Genomic DNA, 22,059 nt, shown 5'->3' with positions numbered 1-22,059 from the left:
TTGACTGACTCACTGCCGGGCTAGTAAATGTAACACCATCCTATTGTGAGGGGTCCCACCCAGAGGGAGAAGCCAAGCACTCTATTATTGTTTAAAGGGGTAGCTTTTGGGGAAAGAGGCAGCTGGCTCTCTCTCTTCGCGGGATTCCCAGGGAAGCAGCTCTCTTCGGCGGCTCTCGCAGTGAAGCAGCCAGAGCACGCTGAGGCGGCAGCGGCGGAGCTCGGAGGCAACCCCGGCGCAGAGGAAGACCGGCCCCACTGCCACCAGATCTTCAGAAGAAAACTGTACCCTTCTAAAGATCACCACTGCAGCTGCAATTCATCAACCATTGCAAGGGGATCAATTGTCCCAACAGAACTGCTACTGGCACCCCGACTCCTCAAGTTCTAGACTTTTTCACTGGTTTTGTTTGTACCGATTGCATTTGCCTTTTTAAATTGTTGTCTAGTTTTCTCCTAGTAAAGAATTATTACTCCCATTCCCACATCTTTGCCTGAGAGCCTTTTAATTTAAAGATCCTGGTAATTCAGAGAGAGGGGAGTTTGCCATTCTCCATTGCACAGGAGGCTTTGCCCTCTTTCACAGACTCTTGTCTTGTCGAACCAAGACAAATAATTATAATGCAATGGAGATCTGGGAGAAAACCATGTGTTGTTATCTGGTGGCTGTCTTTCTTTTTTTGTTAGTTTTATAGCATGAGATCTGGATATTGAACAGTAATTTCCTGGGACAGAACCCAAAAGATTGAATTCTTGACGTTTGACATCAGCAATTTTAAGATTTTGCATGACTGAAACAGCTTGTGATCCCAGAATACTTTTTGGATTTATTCTGGCTAGAGTCCAAACTTTGAACTCTGCCATGGAACCCAGTGGAACTCCAATCAAACAAGTATGAAAAGAATTGGATGGTGTATTTAACAACAGGCAGAATGAATCTTGCCCATTTTGTTTGGCCCAAGTGATCTACATGTTCTGTCTCTTGTCAAGCATTCTAAATACCTTAGTTACTAAGACAATACTTAATAGAAACACTTTGACCCACAACATATTTCTCATGTTCTTGATTGCCCTGTTTAACATGAAAGGAACAAACTTAATTCTAAATACAAACTATAACTTATGATAAACCCAATGTTATGCTTATGATTATCTAACTTACTTTTCCTCTTTTTCTTTTGCCATTGAAAAACAATGGCAAAATGAACAGAAGAATCACAGGCCTTACTAAAACCAATCAAAACCTAGTAACCAAATTCTATAACATCACTAAAAACACACTTTTATGAAAAAACCCAAAGTCCACGATCTTCTGTGGGAGAAACACAAATCTTTGCACAATCTACATTTTCTGTGCATCTTCTGCTCCCGCTTGTGGAGAGATCAGTGCTTTCTTGCAGTTGATAAGTTCTACATTCTTCATTGAAATCCATCTAGATTCTGTACCTGTTAAAACACAAACAAACCCAGCATCCCCACAGGGACTGGAGGGTTCTCTCTCAATTCTGTTCCTTAACATTGCATGAAGAAATGGAAGTATCAACATCTTTGTTATAAACATGAATAAACATCAAGAACAGAAAAATACATGTAGTAAAAAAACGAACAACAAATAAAAATCAATCAGATAATACACAATTAATATTACATATAAAATCATCTTTACCAAGCGCTACAATATCAAATTGTCATCCCAGAGTCTGCAGCAGCTGACAAACCTTAAAACAACAGAGATTTGGAGAAATCATGTCCAAATCCATGCCCTTCCAAAACTCTCTTTCAGGCTCAGCTGTCCTATATGGTCAAATTGTCAAGCCAAAAGGACTTGAATACTTTTTGATGCAGAAAACACCTGGGCCAATCACTCCATCCAAGTAGAGCCAGAGCTTGGCCAGAACTCGAACTCTAATTGGAGGATATCACTTAACACATTATGAAACAAAAGTCTTAGAAATAACAGTTATGAGTAAAAAACCTTATGATTAAAAATTTATCAAACCATCAAGTAATTGAACCTGTCTAAAATTTCTTTCAAGAAAGAAATTCTCTAAGCACAACAAATTCTCTCTTTAGAAATCTGAAAATTTGAAATCTGAAATCTTGAACCAAAATCTAGACAATGAATTTGTAAAGGAAGATGAATTGCAGCTGCATAAAAGATTGGATAAAGAACACACATGAGTAGTTAAAAAATCAAAAACACAGGATCCTGAAGAAACACATCTTGTAAATAATCACCCAAAGAGACAATAAAACATATGAAAACTGACTATAAATACTGTTATAAGTTGAGGCGAATAATTTGATTCAGCCTTTTAAGATCAATTAATAATTTTATTAATTACAGCAAGCGATAGCAAGCAAAACAGCGCTGGGTTCAGCTGGGAGCCTGGCTCCGCCAAAAGCTGACACCCTTTCCTTCTCTTCAGTCCCTTTTTATCCTGCATAAGTGGGGGTGATGGGTCTCCTTCCACCGTGGTTATCAGTTCTAGCACAATGGGTTTCACAAGTGGGGGTGGTGTGTCTCCTTCCACTGCGGTTATCAGTTTTCAACAATGGGTTTCCACTGCGGTTATCAGTTCCAGCCAGTCCTGCAAAATCTTTCACAATCTTTGTTTGTGGTTACCAGTCAAGCCTGCAAATTCCATGTCCCAACTTCCCCCCTTTTATCCTAATTTCATACTTTTGATGAACAAACAAGTCAATGCAGTTCCTCACAAATACCATAACAATACCTTAATACATTAATAATAATTCTTATAAAAATCAGACAACTCACATTATATTATCAACTTATCAACAAGAAATATTTAAAATAGTTTAAGATAATCTTTTTAAAGCATTCACACAACATTAATAACAATCACTACTTATCTTATTATCTATAATACTTAAAAATCATTATTATTTGTATTATTATCTATAAAAATCCAAAAACAAGATTACAAACTCAATACCAACAATCCCTCTGACTGACATTTCTCACATGCTTTGTTTTCAGAGACATTTTTGGTACTTAAATCATTACTAATATTTCTATCTTTATACAGTGACTTCCATCTATATCGTATTTAAAATAACATTGATTTGCATAATGTTCATCCTTCTTTGCATCTTGGAGAATGATTCAGTACTGCTGTACCTTCCATTACGTCTTCTGACTCTTGTAAGAAATTGGAAAAATGCTGTTGAAATTTTTGCTATAGTGTTGCAATCCTGCCATCAGTGGTGCTGCTGCCATGGCAACCACGACTGTGTGGACGTCTCCACCGCCATTGCTGGGTGCTGCGGGGGCCCCTCCTGCACAGGCGCGCTGCCGCCATGGCTGGGTTTCCAGGGAGATGAGGGGGCAGCACCGTCTCGCTCCCGTCCTTGCTGAGTCAACATGGGGATGTGAGAAGAGACGCCCCCGCCGTGGCCGCGCCCCCGCTGCCCCGGCTCCAGCGCGGCCCCGGTGCCGGGAAGCCCCTCTCCCCCCTTGCCTTGTTGCATGGCAACAAGGAACCCTCCGTCTCTCGGCTGATGTCCGCACCGCCCCGGGGTCGCCTTAGGCTCGGTGCTGGCCGGCCCTGCTCCGCCTGGCTCCGCACCCGGCGCCATCGTGATCCGCCTGGGCGGCTGGCCGGTGCTCGCCGCCACAGCCCGCTGCCTTAGTTCTGCCACCCCATTTTGCTAGGGATGAGGGAGGGCTTTCTGTAACTTTCCTTTGTCTTTTTCCCAGAGAGTCAATTGCTCTAAAATCGGACTCTTTTTATCTTTAAGGAGCCGCGGTGCTCGTTCTCGGACGCTCTCTATATGTTCCCTTTCTTTCTCTTTGCGGCTTACCTGTCCACCAGTGCGAGGAAATCCCAGCTTTTTCTCAAGCCAGCAGAGACACTTGCTCAGGCACCCCCGCTCCGTTTGGTCCACCCGCGCTGCGCGGTCGATGAGTGAACCCACGGAGTCTTCGGCATTTGCTCCTGCATTTCCCGATGCAAAACAAGCGTTTTCAAAACCGTCTCCCATCACAGTCAGCACGATTTGGAGTCTGGAGTCTTCAATTGCTCCGGCACCTTGATCCCCATCACTATAACCATTTGGGATCAGAATCTTCCTGTCGCGTGTCTTCCTTTCACGCAATTTGGAGATGCTCCCCGTTGCCTCTAATTCAATTTGGGAGCCCCTGGAGCCTCCTGGGTCCCTGTTTGGGTGCTAGAAAAAGCAGGGACTTCTTATAATATGAGGGGGTGCTGAACAGGACAAACATAGGTCAGGCCAATATGGTCAATCAAACCTTCTCCATTTATTAGTGAGAAGATGGCAGTTTATATACACTTCAATATAGTTTACAGTTTACAAAGGCACTTTCATTGGCAAACTAACATTGTTTACCTTTGCCTTAAGGTGGTCAGGCTTTTCACACTGCAGCTCTACCCTAATTCACACTCAGATAACTCATTACTTTGTAGTTACCTTAACATAATTTCTAACTGTGCCACAACTAAATTCTTACTGCGTCAAAGGCTTCCAGGCCCCACCAATGCCGCTTATCAGGGGTCTAGTCTTAGGGGTAGCTCAATTCTCATCCCAGACATAAATCATGCCCTCTCTCTCAGAAATTCTGCAACACATGCCTTCTTTTTTTCTTTTAATTCTTTCCTCCTTCACCAATAGCAACATTCAGTTCATAACACCGTGTCACGTGAAAAGGGGAGATTCCCTTGAGCCTTAGTGTTTGATTTGTCTATCAGTACTCCTGGAAAGTCAAGACCCTGGTGCTGGACCAGCCTGTCAGGGTCCCATTAGGGGAATCCTTCAGTGAACAATCCTGCTGGATTGAATGACTTATTCAAGGACACACACTTACATCATAAGGGAGATGCCTCTGTTGCCACAGGCCCCCAGTCAGGTAATAATTGGCATTGACTCTATGATTCTCAGAAGGCTGATCAATCTATTATACTATACTTATTAAGAAACCCATTGCCCTTACAGACAGTCATGATACAGGTGGACCCAATTGGTCCTTGAATCCAAACACCATCACCATTGGCCAATTAAGAAATCACCCTTTGGTAAACCAATCTCCATAACACATTCCACATGTTCACAACAACAGGTGCAGCAAGTAAATATAAGAATTTTTTATCATTCTTTTCTCTGATCTTCTCACAGTCTTTCCCAAGACAATGCCTGGGAAAGTTGTGCATTGCTCTGTTGCCAGAGAGCTGATGCCACACACCTCAGCAGGTCTTCCACTTTATTTGAGTATGTTACCTGCTGCTGGCAACTGCTAATGCCTGTGAAGGATTCACACTAACAGTTTATGGAATAACACTATTAATATAAAATTGTGACATGTTAAGATTTGAGGAGTGTTGGTGGTAGCATCCAACTGCAAAAATTTATTCAAAGCAATACAGACACAAGGTCTAATCCTCAATTAAATATTCAGTGCATATAACATATGGTTCTAAACCAATGAGTGTCTCTATGGAGGAGAAGACAGGTTCAGCCCATAGACTAATCTCAGTAGTTATGATGGAGTCTTCCCTAACTTTTCCCCCATTCTTGACTTACTTTTATACTATTTCATTATGTTTAGGTAAAGTTTGAGTGACTCTAGTCATGTATACCTTTGTTACTGATTGGTGTAAAATTGTCTTGCTTTGGTCTTAAAGATATAGTCAATAAAATCTAGAGTGCATGCCCAGTGGGGGGTGGTCGTACCTTGGTGGGAGGTAATTTTAGAATGGAGGTCTGTGTTAATATCAAAATTAGGCTATAAGGAACCAAGTTCATCCAAGGAGAATGATTTCACCGCAGTTGTTGGCTCAGCAGCAAGATATCTCTCTCCCTTGGGTGACAGGTGCTATGGGGTTTATCAGCTGCAAAGTACCATTGAGTTCCCCTCCCTGCAAGGATTTCTACAGAGACTTGCCACGGTGTCACCATGCTGCTCCACCCTCCATTCCATCCCCCTTAGCAGATGCTATGGCTGCAGATTGTGGGTGTGGGGAATCATCGTGGAATAGGTTTCCAGCATGCCAACCACATTCCATCCAGGGAGTAGAAGCTGCATTTTACCTTATAATTTCTGTATCATTGTAACTTCTGTTAGGATGTGAATATAACTTCTCAGTTTCCTCTAATCTCTAATTTCACCCTCAGCCATTTTTCCATACCTTCTATTTTCTCTTGGATTCAGTCTCCTTGAAGGTGTTATGACACATGTTACAACATGCTTCAAAAGGCCAGGATAACCCAGGTTCTTGCTAATAGATGCCTTGGGGTGGATTAGAGTGAAATGACACTGAATGCTTGGTGTTTGTACATATATATATATATATATATATATATATATAATTTTAGAACAATTTGGGTGCAGTGGGAAGCAGGACTAGTAATTTGGTTATCTATTGTAATATAGCAATATAAAAGCATAACACATAAGGAAGTGTATTAAGGAAAAAAAAGAGAAAGAAAGGATAAGAATAGAAAGGTATAAAATCACCACCCAAGTCCAGTGATGAGATCTGTTTGTTGCACTTGCAATATCCATTGGATGAAGTGATGGTTGCAGTCTCGATCCATCAGGGATGGGGAAAGCCCAAGAAACACAAAGTCCGGTAGAATAATATATGCTCAGGCTCAGCAGGGATTTTCACACTTAATGTAGTAATGCTGTGGATCACTGGAAACTTTGGGAGTCTTTCATGGTTTATGACACCTTCTAAGACATTACAACTGCCTCTTAGGTCAGCATAATTGAGTTAATTATGGGCCTTCAGAAGGGATGAATACCTTCAGGCCTACTTGTGAATGTTCTGCATGAATGTTCTGTGTGAATGTCCCAGTGCTTGTCTGGAAGGGAATTTTCACACCTGAGCCACTTGTATAAGGACATTTGCATGATAAAAAGCACTGTTCCACCTGGCAGGATTTGCCTCTTATCAGCCTCTTCCTTTATCTCATTCAATACCCAGCTTGTAGCCTGAGGTAGTGGGTGTGCACACCCTCTGCAACTAATTGGTTACTTTGCTCATCATCAGCAAAGCATCCTGCTGATTGTTTGAGCTATTAACCATTAACAGTCCACTCTCACACAAGGTGTCCTGGTTCAGGGCAAATTTGGGAGAGAACCCCCAAAGGGGTTCCTCTAGGAAACAGATTCAGTCGGCCCCTCCCCCAACCAGTTTGGGAAAAATACCTCCTTGGAGAAAAGTGGGAAAAACTGTTTATTAAACAAGAAAACCTAAAAAACATTTAACAATAAAACCTCCTACCTCTCCAAAAGAGAGACAAACTCAGAAAGTCCCCTCCATGGGTTGCAGCTCAGCTCACTCAGTCTCATCAGTCCCTCCAGTGCTGGAAATGCCACGGCCCAGGCCTGGCTCGCTGGGCCACAGGTGTGAGCTGTTGCTGCTCTTCTGGGTGTTCAGTCCAGAGCAGTTTTAAACAGGTCCAAAGAAAAGGAAAAAAAAAACACAGTCCAGGGAATTTCTTTGCCTCAGCTAGCTAAAACTAACTAAAAGCAAAAGAGAGCTCTGTCCTGCTGTCTGCCCATCTGCAGAAAACGCAGTCCAGGAGCAGGAATATGAAGGAGTGAGTGCAGTTTTCTGAAAACAAATTGTGCACTTCTCTCACCCCTTCACTCTCGGAACAAGTCTTAAAGGTGCAAAACTTATTATTCATCATAAACAGAACAGACAATTGGGGATAAAAGCATCATATAGTCAACCCAGGACACAAGGGAAAGCTGAAAATTCTTCTTGGACATTGGAAGAGTGTTGGCCTTCAATTTGTGTGTGCATTGATACAGGAAGTCCAGTGTATTGGTTTTGCATGGCCTGATTTTGGTACTGGTAGGCAGTGAGGGCTACAGGGGTGGCTTTTGTGAGAAGCTCCTAAAAGCTTCTTTCATGTCCAACAGAACCAGTCCCAGGTTACTTCAAAGATGGATGTGCCACTGGTCAAGGCTGGGGCAATTAGAAATGGTGGTAATGCCTCTGTGATAACAGATTTAAGAAGAAAGAGAAACAAAAAAAATTGTGGTGCAATTGCAATATCAGCCAGAGAAGGAGGGAGTGAGAACATGTGAGAAGAACAACTCTATAGACACCAAGGTCATTGAAGAAGGAGGAGGAGGAGGTGCTCCAGGCCCCAGAGCTCGGATTCCTCTGTAGCCTGTGGTAAAGAACATGGTGAAGCAGGCTGTCTTCCTGCAGCCCATGGAGATCCATGGGGATGCAGAGATCCACCTGCAACCCATGGAGGAGCCCCATGCCAGAACAGGCAGATGCCTGGGAGGAGGCTGTGACCCTGAGGGAGACCCATTGAGAAAGGGGCCCTGCTCCCATGGTGGAGCAGCCTGTCCTTGAAAGACTGCACCCCATCCTTGAAGGGCTGCACCCTGTGGATGAGTGATCCCCACTGCAGCAGTTTGGGGGGGTACTGTTGCCTGTGGGATAGACTCACATTACAGCAGGTTGCAGAGAGCTGTTGCTTGTGAGATTGACTCATGTCAGAGAAATTCACAAAGAACTGTCTCCTGTGGGAGGGACCTCATGGTGCAGCAGGGGAACAACTCCTCTCCCTGAGCAGCAGAGAAGACACAGGTGATGAACTGACCATAACCCCCATTCCCTGTGTGAAAAACACATTCACTCTCCTGTGAAAATGTAAAAAGTTTAATAAAGGACAAAAGGAGAGAAGGATGATAGAGCAAAGGTTATTACGGCCACAGTCAGCCAAGAGCACACTGTTATCTTTGGAGACACCCCTTAAATACCTTTTCCATTACATCAGTCTGTTGCATATTCATAGACCCTTATGCATAATAAACTTTTCCCCAAACTAGTTTACATGTTCCAATAATTGTTTAGCATATCTCCTTCTTGGGTCCACCTTTTTAGAGCATGCATATTCCTTGGTTATGGTTTTAGTCCATTCTTATCACCTCCAGTTTTGGGCCTTGGTTCATACTGTCTTCAGACAGTGGGTGCTGATATTTGTCATATCTGTAGCAGGTTTCCTCTTCATATGTTCATTGGATGTTTGTCGTGGTTTAACATGAAAGGGAATTTTCTCAGGAAGTTGGTAGTCAAGCCAATCAGTGGTCACATTTGGATATTGGTGCTGGGAGTAACCACTGAAGGCTGGACATGGCTCTGAGAACACAGGGGGCTAAAAGCCAGAACTCCCAGGAGAACTGGCTCTTTGGTTCTGGTCATCGGAAAGTGCCGACCTCCCCTGCCCATTCACGGGCTGGGTGCGGGAGGGGTAGCCATGTGGCCTGGGGAGGTAGGTTGGGGTGAAGGATCTGGAACCGAGCCAGATCCTGCGAACGGAAGGGTGGAGGAAGTCTGAGATGTCTTTGTTCCCCCTCCCCCACCAGAGGGAAAGAAACAGAGAGCCTGAAGACACCTGGAAGTCTGCTGGCAGAGGAGAAGGAGTGGGGGGGGGGAAGGTGCCCAGCATGGGAGATGGAGTCCTGGACCAAGATTTCAGCTGTCCGGGGAGTCTGGGACTTTTAACCCCTTCTTGGGGAATGAAAGCTTTGTGAAATATTACTCCTCATTGATTTGAAGGAAAGAGAGACAGCCTGGGATCTGAAATGTTAGGAAAAGAAGGTTGGGGGGAGATGATGGAGTGGTTTTTGGCTGGACTTTTCTTGTTAGCCATAGACTGAACCAATTTCTCCTCCAAGAGAGACTGCATTTTAGGGGGATGCATGGTGAGCCAAGAGACCTGCTTCAGCAACTACCACTGCAGGAATTGAGTGAACAGATAAAGCTGAGGAGGGTGTGATGATGCCCTCAATTTTCAGGAAGATTAAGATCTCTGTTTTCACCCTCGGCCCCAGGGGAGGAAGAAAATGGGGGAGATTGTAGTCCCAAAATAAGACACTGGACTGTTGTTCCTGTTGGTTCTTGGCAAAGCATCCTTAAAGGAGCCCTATGAGCCATCTTGGTCCATGCACGGTGGTGAGACCACTGTGACATGGAAAGGAGAGTGTCACAGTGGCAGATTCTCTCTGGACGGTGCCATGTGTGACATGGAAGCACAAAAAGTGGCAATTGTGTTTCCTGGGGGTCTATGGTGCAAGGGAGACTCTTCTCTCCCCTGATGGACTTAGTATTGATTATATTGAAGGGTGATAACTTGATTAAGGGTCCAAGTTGTGTCTCACTGTGGTTTGTTGGAGTTGGGTGGGGGGAGAAGCAATATTTTGGAAGGTTTTCATTTTGGATTTAGTGTGTGGGGTTTTTTTTCCTTTTTTTCTTTTTATCATAGGAGTAGTTTAATAAAGTTTTTTTTTTCCTTTGTTATTGAACTTGGGCCTGCTCTGCTCTGTTCCGGATTGCATCTCACAGCATTCATTTGGGAAGGTGCATTTTCACGGGGGCACTGGCATTGTGCCAGTGTCAAACCATGACAATGTTATCCCATCCAAGCAGGCATTTTAACACAAGCATACTTATATCACCTATTTCACTACTATTTCTAAGCTTAATTAACAACAGAAATAAGAACTACATCTTTATAAAAAAGTTACTTTAACATACACATATAAAATCAATTTTAATATTTGCAAAAAGCCAATATTATAATATGTATCTATAACATCTGTCCCATTGTGCTGCTGGGTGTGATGTGGAGTTCCTATGTTTGAGACATAAAACAGATTCACGCGTGTTTCCTCAGACAAGCAGCCTCATTTTTTGTCTCCAACACCCTTTTATAGACAATTCAAAACTCCCTGTGCTTTACAGACATTGGTCTAAACTCTACACCCCACAGACTCTTAACCAGTCAAATACTTGTATTTTAGGAGAGCTCCCATTGGCTCTGTCAGCTTCTGTCAGTCAGCCCAGAGGCTGGTTCATGGAGCTGAGCTAGGCTGCTTATTATAACTTGATTAATGTTAATGCTACAGCTGGGGTAGGAGGCAGAGCTGGAAGGAGGAGAGTTGTGGGAAAGGTGTTTTTAAGGTTTTCTTTTACTTCTTATTATGCTACTCTGACTTTGTCAGTTTAATAAATTCAATGCATATCTCTACATTGAGCCTGTTTTGCCCGTGATGGTATTGTATGGGTGCTCTCTCCTGGTCCTTATCTCAACCCATGAACCTTCTATTAAACTTTGTCTCCCCTGTCCAGCTGCAGAGGGGAGTGAGTGAGTAGCTTTGGTGGGTGCCTGGCATCTGGCTAGCATCAACCCATGACATCCCAGTTGGACCTGCTGGCTGACAGGACACACTGCTGCCTCATCCAACTTGCCATCAACCAGGATCCCCAGGTTCCTTTCCACAGTGTTGGTCTCCAGCCTCTTGTTCCCCAGTCTATCCATATATCCAGGGTTGCCTCATCTCAGGTGCAGAATCTGGTAGTTGTCTTTTTTAAACTTCATACAGTTGATGATTGCCCAGGCAATGACTACTGTCGCTGTCGAGGCAGGACGGGAATGAAGAGACTTGACTCAGAAGGCTGTGAGAGTAAAACTCCGATTTATTCAAAATGCACCACTCTTATACAGAGCTTCGTGAGGACCAACTCCATTGGTTCTGAAGTGAAAACAACACACACCATTGGTGCAAAGTGCTTGACGCACAGTGATAGAACTTAACTATAAACAATGTGAAAAACAAGACAGATAAAGAATTATTTACATTCTTCTCCAGCTCTTTCCGAGGCTTCTGCCTGGCTAGAAATTCTCAGTTTCTTTCTTTGACTGAATCTGAGTCCCACAGACTACAAGTTATATAAAATATGAGTTAGCAATAAGAGCTTACATTCCTTTTTTTTATGATTCTGCCAGCTTTATGAGAGAACTTCTTTGCAGGTACTCCTTGTCCAGAGAGACAAATAATTGGATCCTGCCCCTCAAGTGTGTCAACTACACCATTAGCTTGGTGTCATCTGCAAATTTGCTCAGGGTGCATTTGATCCCTTTTTCTATGTCAATATAGAAGATTTTCATTAACACTGGTTGCAATACAGATCCCTGGAGGGACACCAGTTGTCAGCAGTGTCCATTGGGGACTCTGAAGTGTTGACCACTTCCCTCTGGTGTGACTGTCCAATCACTTTTTTATCCATCAAACAGTCCACCCATCAAATCCATGTCTCCAGTTTAGAGAGAATGATTTTGTGGGGGACTGTGTCAAAGGCTTTACAGAAGTCCAGATAAATGACATCGGTAGCCCTTCCCTTGTCCACTGATGTAGACACTCCATCATAGAAGGTCACTGGGTTGGTCAGGCAGTACTTGTCCTTGGTGAAGCTGTGCTGGCTGTCTTGAATCACCTCCTTGTCCGCATGTGCCTTAGCAGAGCTTCCAGGAGGATCTGTTCTGGGATCTTCCCAGGCACAGAGGTGAGGCTGACAGGGTGGTAGTTCCCAGGGTCCTCCTTTCTACCTTTTTTAAATATGGGTGCAGTGTTTCCTTTTTTCCAGTCACCTGGGACTTCACTTGACTGTCACAACTTCTCAAATTTCATGGAGAGTGGCTTGGCAACTACATCAGCCAATTTTCTCAAGACTCTGGAATGCATCTCATCAGGTCCCATGTACTTTTGCACATTCAGGTTCCTCAGGTGGTCATAAACCTGATCTTTACTTACAGTGGGAGGGACTTTGCTCCCCCAGTCCCTTTCCTGCTGTCCATCCACTTGAGAGGTATTGAAGACTGAGGCAAAAAAGTTTTTGAGTACCTCAGCCTCCTCATCATCATCTGTTGTCACCAGTTTTCCAGCACTGTTTATTGAGGGAAGTGTACCTCCTTTGACCTTCCTTTTCTGGTTCACAGACCTGTAGAAGCCCTTCCTGTTATTCTTTGTATCCCTTGTCAGGTTCAGTTCGTTTTACCTTTGCCCTCCTCACCCCATCCCTACACAACTGAACTTCATCCCTATACTCTTCCCAGGATACCTGCCCTAGTTTCCAATGTCTGTCCATTTGCTTATTTCCCTTTATTTTGATCAGCAGGTTCCTACTCAGACATACCAGTCTCCTGTCTTCTTTGCCTGGTTTCTTGATCCTGTGAATTGTTAGCTCTTGTGCTTTATGGAAAACTTCCTTACAGATCTGCCAGTTCTGTTCCATTCCCTTGTCCCTGAGGGCAGTCTTCCAAGGGATCCCTTTGACTATCTCCCTTAAGAGCTGGAAGCTTGCTTCCCCAAAGTTCAGGGGCTTAACTTTACTCCTTACCTGACTGATATCCCTCGGGACTGCAAACTCCACCAATGTATGATCACTGCAGCCTAGTCTGCCTCCAATCTTGACGTCCCTGATTAACTCACTTGCATTGGTGACCAACAGATGTAGTAACGCATCCTCTCTGGTAGGTCTATCTATTACCTGGCTCAAGAAGTTGTCCTCCATGCATTCCAGGAGTCTCCTAGATGGCCTACAGCTTGCCATGCTACTTTCCCAGCAGATGTTGGTGTGGTTGAAGTCCCCCAGCAGGATGAGAGTTTGCAAGTGCAATGTCTTCTGTAGCTGGAGCAAGAAGGCTTTGTCAATAGGCTCCCCTTGATCAGGTGGCCTGTAGTAGACACAAACCACAATGTTCTCTTTGTTGCCTTGATCTCTGGTCCTTACCCACAGGCTTTCAACCTGCTCATGGCTGTTCTTCAGAGACAGTTCTTCACTGTTGGTGATGACATCAAATGCAAAGAAAAATCTAAATGTAAGAAATAATCTAAATATTAAAAAATCAAAATGTCAATATCAAGATGGCAGCGATGAGGAAACATACTGATGCAGTGTTATAGCTTTGAGCTCTGCTCTAGGTGTTGTTTTTCTCTTTTTCTCTGTCTCTTTCCCATGCAAGCTCCCTTTTATTTTCATTTTGTTACAGATAAAAAACTTCCTTCTGATTGGTCCTCAGGGCCTCTGCTAATTTTGTAACATACAAAACATGTCTCAAGCATTGCATGCATGTGATTGTTTTCAATCACAGTAAGTTACACACTCATATGGTAGTCTTCCACCAAAGTAATTTTTTCACAGCATTCTCAGCAAACACACGAATTAGCAGAGCCTTTAGGGTTAATATTCTCTTGTTTTAATCTTGGTTAGGATGCCAGGTGTCTGGCACTGTTCCCACACTTCACAATACACCTCGATGCAGAGGGCATATTAATAGACTGGACCTGTCTGTTTCTTACAGTGTTGCTGCCTTCAACTGGAAGTATAGAGGAGAATATAATTTGTGTTCCAGAATACTGGGATATATCTGGAAGTGTGTATATATGTATCTTTGCAGAATAAGCAGCCAGTTAAATCACAGTACACTCTGATTCCTGTATGTATTGTTGAAGTAAATGACCAAAAAATGCAGATGGGGGAAAAATCTGATTGGTTAGATTGCCCAACAGGAGTTGACATGTTCCCACTTAAAATATTTATATACATAGAGGGAGGACACACAGGATGATTTAATTTGAATAATTGAATAATTGGGCTTTGTTGTTGGTTGGGGACAGGAAGGCTTTTTTGTGGGATGGTGGGGGTTTTGTTTGGTTTTTTCCTTCCTCCCAAATAAAACAGTTTCTCATCTAGCCTAGAAGGACCTGAAGTTGGAATTACTCTCTGTATGCTATTCTAAGATAGCTGAGTAGTATTTATCAAGTCTTTTGACATATCAGCTAAAAAGAGGTAACAAAACGGAGAAGGAAAGAGGCTGCCATTTTGAATCTCAGTGTATTTGTTGTGGTTTGACACGGAAAAAGAATTTTCTCGGAAGGAAGAGGTCAATTTGGATATTGACCAATTGAAGGTGGACACACCTCTGAGAATACAGAGGGGTTAAAAGCAGAATTCCCAGGAGAACTCGCTCTCTTTGGTTCAGGTCAGCGCACAGTGCAGCCTCTCCCCTGCCCAGCCGTGGCTGGGCAGGGGAGGGGAAGGCCCATGGCCTGACTGAGGTAGGCCGAAGCATGGAGGGACTGGAACCAGTCTGGCCCCCTGCAGATGGAAGGGTGGAGAAATCTGGGATGTCTCCGTTCCCCCCCCAGAGTCGAGAGAGAGAGAGAGAGAGAGAGAGAGAGAGAGAGAGAGAGAGAAAGAGGCAGCAGCAGCTTGTCAGCAGTTCACCACAGGGAAGGAGAAGAGTGAGGGGGGCCGCAAGGTTCCCAGCTGCCTGTGGGAGCCAGAGAATCCGGGCAGAGAACCAGCCAGGGAGTCGGCACTTTTAACCCTTCCTTGAAAAATGAAAACTTTGTGAAATTTCACTCCTCCTCGGTTTGAAAGAGAGGAAGAGAGACAGCTTAGACCCTGGGATGTTAGAAGGAGAAATTCTAGGTGGGAGGAGATGAGGAATGGTTTTTTTGGCTGGACTTTTCCTTGTTGGCCATAGACTGAAACGATTTTTCTCCTCCAAGAGAGACTGTATTTTAGGAGGATGCCACTGAGCCAAAGAGACATGCTTCAGCTGGAAAAAGACAGAAGTGGAGCGAACAGAGAAAAGTTAGGGGGTTTGTGGTGGTGCCCCCTGTCCTCAAAGAAGGAGAAGAGAAGAAGATCTCTGTTCTTGGACCCTCAGCCCCAGGGGGAAATGGCGGGGGGGACTGTGGTCCCAAAAAAATGAAAAAAACTGAACTGTTGTTTTTTTCCCCCCTCTTGGTAGGGCATCCTTGAAAGGAAAAATCCTAAAAGCAGTCTGTCCATCCATGCATTGGTGGTGAGAGCACTGTGCATGGAAAGGAGAAGGGTCACCATGGCAAACTTTTTTCTCTGGGCGGTGCCATGTGTGACATGGAAGCACAGGATGTGGCAGCTGCGTTTCTTGGGGGCTCTGTGGCACAGGAGAGACTCCTCTCTCCCTTGATGGACTTAGTATCGATTGTCTGGAGGGTGGCAACCTGACTGGGGTCTAGATTGTGTCTCACTGTGGTTTGTTGGAGTTGGGTGGTAGGAGGAGGAATGCTTTGCAAGGTTTTCATTTTGATCTTTGTGTGGTTTTTTCTTTTTCCTTTCTTTTTTTCTTTTATAGTAGTAGCTTAATAAAGTTTTTTTTGGTTTTTTTTTTTTTTCTGTTATTAAGCTTGGGCCTGCTTTGCTCTGTTCTCAATTGCATTTCACAGCATTCAGTTGAGAGATTGCATTTTCATGGGGTCACTGGCATTGTGCCAGTGTCAAACCATGACAGTATTTGAGTCACTTAAATCCCTGATTGTTGGTATATTGTCTTGGTTTTCCAATAGGATGAATTTGTACTTTGTGTTGTTTTAATAGGTGATGCGTATGACACTGTCAACATTGAATTGGCGACGACGGGAAATGGTGAGGTGGTTGGTAACATGTGCAACAGAAATAGGTATGTTCTGAGATGCTCCTCAAGGTCTCCTGTATTTTTGTCAGCTAATCTTAGAGGGCTTGATCTTGTTTGTCAACACTCAGGCTCTGCAAATATCTCACACCTTTAAAATCCCTTTTATAGAAAACAATAATTATGTCAGTGATGAGTGGGTTTTTTGAGCATGTAATAGAATAGGCACAGGCCAAGTGAGACAATACGTGACTAATGAAGTGTAACTTCTTTCCCCCTCAAGGTAAGGACATCCATAACCTAGATTTCCCCTTCTTCCCTCCATGTTGGGTTTGGGTTTGAGGCTGCAGCAAAGAAAGGGGTAGTGGTTATGGGATGTTACACTATGCTACAACTTTGCTTGCTCTGAAGGGTGAGGCTCCAAAAGACTGGTGAGAGCACTGTCTTATCAGCGGTGGGGAAGATGAACCAAAAAACAGGTGAATGAAATGCTGAGGTTGCATTCCACTGTATGGCAGACAAGATCTCATGAAGATCTCATTGTTCACATTGTTTGCTTTCTTTGTTTCATTTTTTAAGCCCCTTTGTAAATTCAAGTTTAGAGTGTAATGCTTCTTTTTTATGTGGCTATGACATTGTGCAGGCCTCTTGTCTGCACTGGAAAGCAAACCAAACACTAACACAACCCAAGCCTTTCTACAATATTGCTCAGAGTATTTCCTTAATAAAAATCTTTCTGTTCAAGTGCATATCAATTCAATACAAGATGTATCTGAAAAGCTTATTTGGCGAGGGTAGAGGTTAGGATTTTTAATTTTATTTCTTTTTAAATTGTGCTTAGTATTAAATGCCATGGTGTTCTATTAAATGAGACATTTGGCATGCTTTCATATTCTTTTGTGCATGTGTTGTGCTGTGAGATGCACATTAAGAAAAGAAGTTAAAATTGCCTTTTAAGTGTTTGCTGTGAGGGCTGCTTTTGAGTGATATGATAAGACCAAATGAGCCAGAACTTGTTATACAAATTGTCTTAGATAACAAGTAAAACAGATCAATTTTCTCACTGGGATATAAAAGCTTACCTTGCAGGCTTTTTTGTTATCTGCATTTCAGTGATTGCTACAGAGTGTGCACAGCCTTTGTTTTAATGCCCTTTTTCAAACATGTTATCTGGTTTAGCTTTTCTTGCTGAAGCTAGTCTCCTTCAGTGTACTGGCAACCTCTTAGAACTTTGAATATAATCTTTTGCTGAACATCTATATCTGCTAGGTTTTGTCAGTTGTGCCTAATCCTTTCTTTCTCTCCCCAGGTGTTTATGCACTGGATAGTATAATGCAAAACTGGTTTACACTTTTCACTCCAACAGAAGCCACTAGTATTGTTGCTACAACAGTGATGTCCAACAGCACCATTGTCCGTCTGCATCTGGACTGTCATCAGCAGGAGAAGCTGGCCAGCAGTGCTAGAACACTTGCTCTACAGTGTGCCATGAAGGATCCTCAAAACTGTGCCCTCTCTGCACTGACTCTGTGTGAAAAAGATCACATAGCTTTTGAGACTGCTTACCAAATTGTTCAGGATGCTGCTACAACCAGCATGAGCTACTCACAACTTTTTACTATAGCACGATACATGGAGCACCGTGGTTACCCTATGCGGGCCTATAAGCTAGCCACTTTGGCCATAACGCATCTCAATTTGAGTTACAATCAGGACACACACCCTGCCATTAATGATGTTCTCTGGGCATGTGCGCTCAGCCATTCTCTTGGAAAACATGAGCTAGCAGCTATAATACCTATGCTGGTCAAAAGTGTCAAGTGTGCTACAGTACTGTCAGATATTTTGCGCAGATGTACTTTGACCACTCCTGGCATGGTGGGACTCCATGGAAGGAGGAATTCTGGTAAGCTCATGTCACTGGACAAAGCCCCTTTAAGACAACTCTTAGATGCCACAATTGGAGCTTACATTAATACAACTCATTCACGTCTCACTCACATCAGCCCACGACACTATAGTGAGTTTATAGAGTTCCTCAGCAAGGCCCGAGAGACCTTCTTAATGGCTCATGATGGACACATACAGTTTACACAGTTTATTGATAACCTAAAACAAATCTACAAAGGCAAAAAGAAACTGATGATGTTGGTTCGTGAGCGGTTTGGTTGATGAAAATAAGTGAAGGAAGGAGGTGGTTTGATGTTACTTGAGCCTGCCTTTGTATCTTTCTGAACGTAAAGAAACAAAGCCACACTGGTATTATATGTGTATAGTTATACTGAGTTTGAAAACTAAACTGTCATGTTGTGAAAGTTTGTGTGTTTAATTTTTTTCCCTTTTTTCTGTTTTGTGTGAGAGAAAGGTTAAAAAAAGGTTTGGTTTACACTGAGTATATGTTGTCAGGTGGCAAAAGTCCACATCACTCTCCTGTTCTTTCTGTATATGTTCACAGCCTCAAAAACAAAACGTATATTGCAATGGCTTTAAAAAAGCAAACAAAGCACCTCCATCCTGTGATAAGTACCTCAAATGGATTCAGCTTTACTCCTTTGTAACTCATTGTTATATTTCATTATATTTAAACAAACCAACAAATGAAATACTAGTAGTTAAAAGGCTGATCATGTGGCTTTGCAGTGCTCTTCATCCAGAAGCATGGCACACAATGCTTATGCATGTGGAAACTTAGCAACTGTCAACATACATTCTCAGGGATTTATCAAAATAAATTTTTTAAAGTATGAGAGCATTTATTGTACTGTATATATATTATAGTATATGTCTGAATATTGAAAAATATAACATTAATTTATAAAAAAAAATCAAATCTATGTAATGCAAAATACTTGAAGCTGCAGTAGCTTGGTTTTAAAGAAAAACTATTTGAAGGACTAAAGTGCGCCTTGCTTCAGGGTTGGCTGGGTTGGCTCAGGTGGCGAACTATATGCTAGGCATCTATTCAGAGCCATCTTTTGGATTGCATGGTTGGAATGATACCTACTGGGGAAGTTTTATATATGTGTGTGTATATATATATGTATATATATATATATGTGTATATATATATGTATGTATGTATGTATGTATGTATATATGCATACACACATAAATACATACTTGTAACAGGCACTACAGTAAAGAGGGACAACAAAAAATACACAGCCAGAGCAGCAAGCCTTAGCATTAAGAATACAGTATGCCAGAATTGGGGTTTGTGCCTCCTAGCCTGGGAAACTTAAAGAAATATCATTTTTGACACAAAATGCAAAATGATTGACATGATACATTACGCCTTTGCAGTGAGCTAAAAATAAGCTAACATTTGTGCACAAATATATATATATATATTATATATATTCTGCATATGTATTTTGACTGTGCAGGACAGAAAGTTATGTAGGTATGACTGTTCTACTTTTCCGTTCATTTCTCTAATATATTTTTTCTCTAGAATTGCTCAAACAAAAGCAGCCTTCTATCTTGCCTTGTCTTAATGCTTTAAATTAACCAAACTGGAGATCTAACTACCAAACTGGAGATCTAACTACCAAACTGTTCTTTATATTATTAAATACCAACTTTGATTACAGTATCACGTCTTTGCTTTAGCTGATGGTTCTGTGTCCTTGTGCTTTTTAAAACAGATTTTGTTTTGGTGAAAAAGTTGTCCAGTGTCTCTTGTTCCCTTCATTAGAGAACATACTAGAGGTATGTTTGTAGGTATTTTTGTTTAGAAAAGCTATTTTATGCTCTCAATTTTATTTATTATAATAGGTAAAAAGGTTGTACTTCATTACCCATGTAAACGTGTTCATGAAGTTGAAATTAAGATTTGATACAATTATATCAATTTATTTATGTAACTAAATCACACTGTTTTATAAACTTGCTACTGATAACAATTTTTTTTTTTGTTTTGATTAAAATTAGTTTTTTGAAAGTTGATTCTGCCTCCTTTATGGTGTCTGTTGCTGGTGTTAAATTATGTATGGAAAGTTCATAGATCTTAAAAGCCCAGCTTGCAACTTGGTGCCTTATGGTGAGAAGCAATATAACCAAGAAAGAAATGTTTTGTTCCTCAAAAATCTGCTGAGGAACAGTAGTGTTCACAATTACAACAGCTTCTTTGCTCATGCAGGAAGACTTGGTGCATCACAGGGAACAAATGCTGGCTGCAATTAAAGATGTGTGGTCTATACAATGAGCTATAAGCCTTGACATATTGCCCTGGTGGAATGGAAGAGTGTGTGGGAGCATGTTTCCACTCAATGGATTATTTGGGTGACCATGAAAGTTGAGATGTGCTGCAGATATATACAAGGACAGTTCTTGCTGTTCTTTGGATTTTATAAAGCATTTTGTGTATTCTGAACAGTGCAACTCACTCCACTCAGCATAGAGTTCTTGCTCACCAACTAACGGACATAATTTCTGCATTTTTGGAGTCTGCTCTGCAAGATGCAAGTTTTCCAGCCCTTAGTGAATCATGCCATACAGAATGGTTGAAAATTGAAGAGGAGTGATCTGCTTTACCAAGATCTTTATCATCTCAGGTATGTTATATGATGACATATTTGGCTATATGATCTGAACACCTTCACTTTCTTTTTTTTATTATCTTCATTTGAAAACAGAATTAGCATGCAGCAAGCAACTATCAGAGATGCCAATGTACCCATAAATTCTAACAGTGACATTTGTGTCACTGGAAGATTAATAAGGAAAAGACCTGAATCTTTGTACAACTTGTCATGTAAATATATGAGTCTTTACCAAGCCTTGCTAACAACTAAGTTGTCCTGACCTGGTAGTACTAACATTCTGTAGCTTCTGTAACTTCTACGCCTTCCAAGTATTGAATTCACATGACATGTTTGCTTCATTACTTTGTCTTAGAATAATTTTCTGCTACAGACAATAAGGAATTAGAAGGATGCTCCATTCTGTAAAAGGATTTGTGTGGGTGTTGGGGGTTTTTTGCCTCTTACAAATAATTCAGTATTATGGATATTGTGGATTATATAGATTGCAAAACTGAAGCCTATTTGAAGAGAAAGGCTTTACAATTAAATGTGATCTTGATGGTTGCCACCTGCTTTTGACAAGCACAATGGCTTATTCTTCTTTCAGAACTGATCAAACTTTGACTTGTTTTCATGACTTATTGAAATCTCTTTATATCCTCAGTGGTGCTGCACAGTGCAGTTCTGTCTTGGTTTGGAAAGACAGGTGTCTGCTAAAGAAGGCAGGACCCTCCCCTGAAATGGACAAAAAATGTAAATCCCTTCCCTCCGAATTGTTATAAATTTGAAATTAAGGGGGAATCTCAGGCAAAAATATGGGAGCAGGAATAACAGTTCTTTAAAAGGGAAGACAATTTTTAAAAATTAAATAAACAATGCAGTGAACCAAAACAACACTGACAGAATCAGAATACAACCTGACACCCTGTTAGTCAGGGTTTTGGCAGCAGTCCAATTGGGAATTATTGCTGCAGTCCTCTTGGAGTGGCAGGTGTGGTTCTGTTTGAGCAGTGATCCAGTAAAAAAGAGGTGTAGTCTTCCTGCAGTGGAAGAGACAGCTGTTCTACTGGGAAATCCAGTGCAGGAAAAGCCGTGCTGGTGTTCCAGAAATTCAAGATTATATCCAGTTAGGAATGTTTGGTTCCTCCCTCTGGGTGGAGCATCTCACAATGGAATGTTATAGTTCTTATCAGTCATGGAATGATATTCAGTAGCCCATTATCAGCAGATGTCTCCTCTGAGAGAGGATTGGTTGTGGAAGAGATAAGGAAAACGGCTCA

General features: G+C 42.1%; 1 protein-coding gene and 1 pseudogene across 3 annotated transcripts in view; both read left to right on the top strand.

The window, feature by feature from the left end:
• Positions 1–19,048, top strand: part of LOC146762993 (zinc finger SWIM domain-containing protein 6) — a 325,533-nt gene extending 306,485 nt beyond the window's left edge. For both annotated transcript variants that reach the window (XM_085571233.1, XM_085571234.1), the window contains exons 13-14: positions 16,220–16,301; positions 17,563–19,048. In XM_085571233.1, coding sequence (XP_085427359.1) covers positions 16,220–16,301; positions 17,563–18,425 — 945 coding nt within the window. In that variant the 3' untranslated portion in view covers positions 18,426–19,048. The remainder of the gene's footprint in view (positions 1–16,219; positions 16,302–17,562) is intronic.
• LOC146762994 (uncharacterized) lies at positions 654–4,566 on the top strand (annotated as a pseudogene). Its single transcript, XR_014952606.1, has one exon. The product of XR_014952606.1 is annotated as an uncharacterized LOC146762994 (transcript).
• Positions 19,049–22,059: the final 3,011 nt, after the last annotated feature.

The sequence above is a fragment of the Lonchura striata genome, chromosome W (assembly GCF_050655825.1).
Source record: "Lonchura striata isolate lonStrDom1 chromosome W, ASM5065582v1, whole genome shotgun sequence".
NCBI classification, from domain to species: Eukaryota; Metazoa; Chordata; class Aves; order Passeriformes; family Estrildidae; genus Lonchura; species Lonchura striata.
Note: the sequence above shows the minus strand (reverse complement) of the source record. Positions and strands in the feature narration are given on the sequence as shown.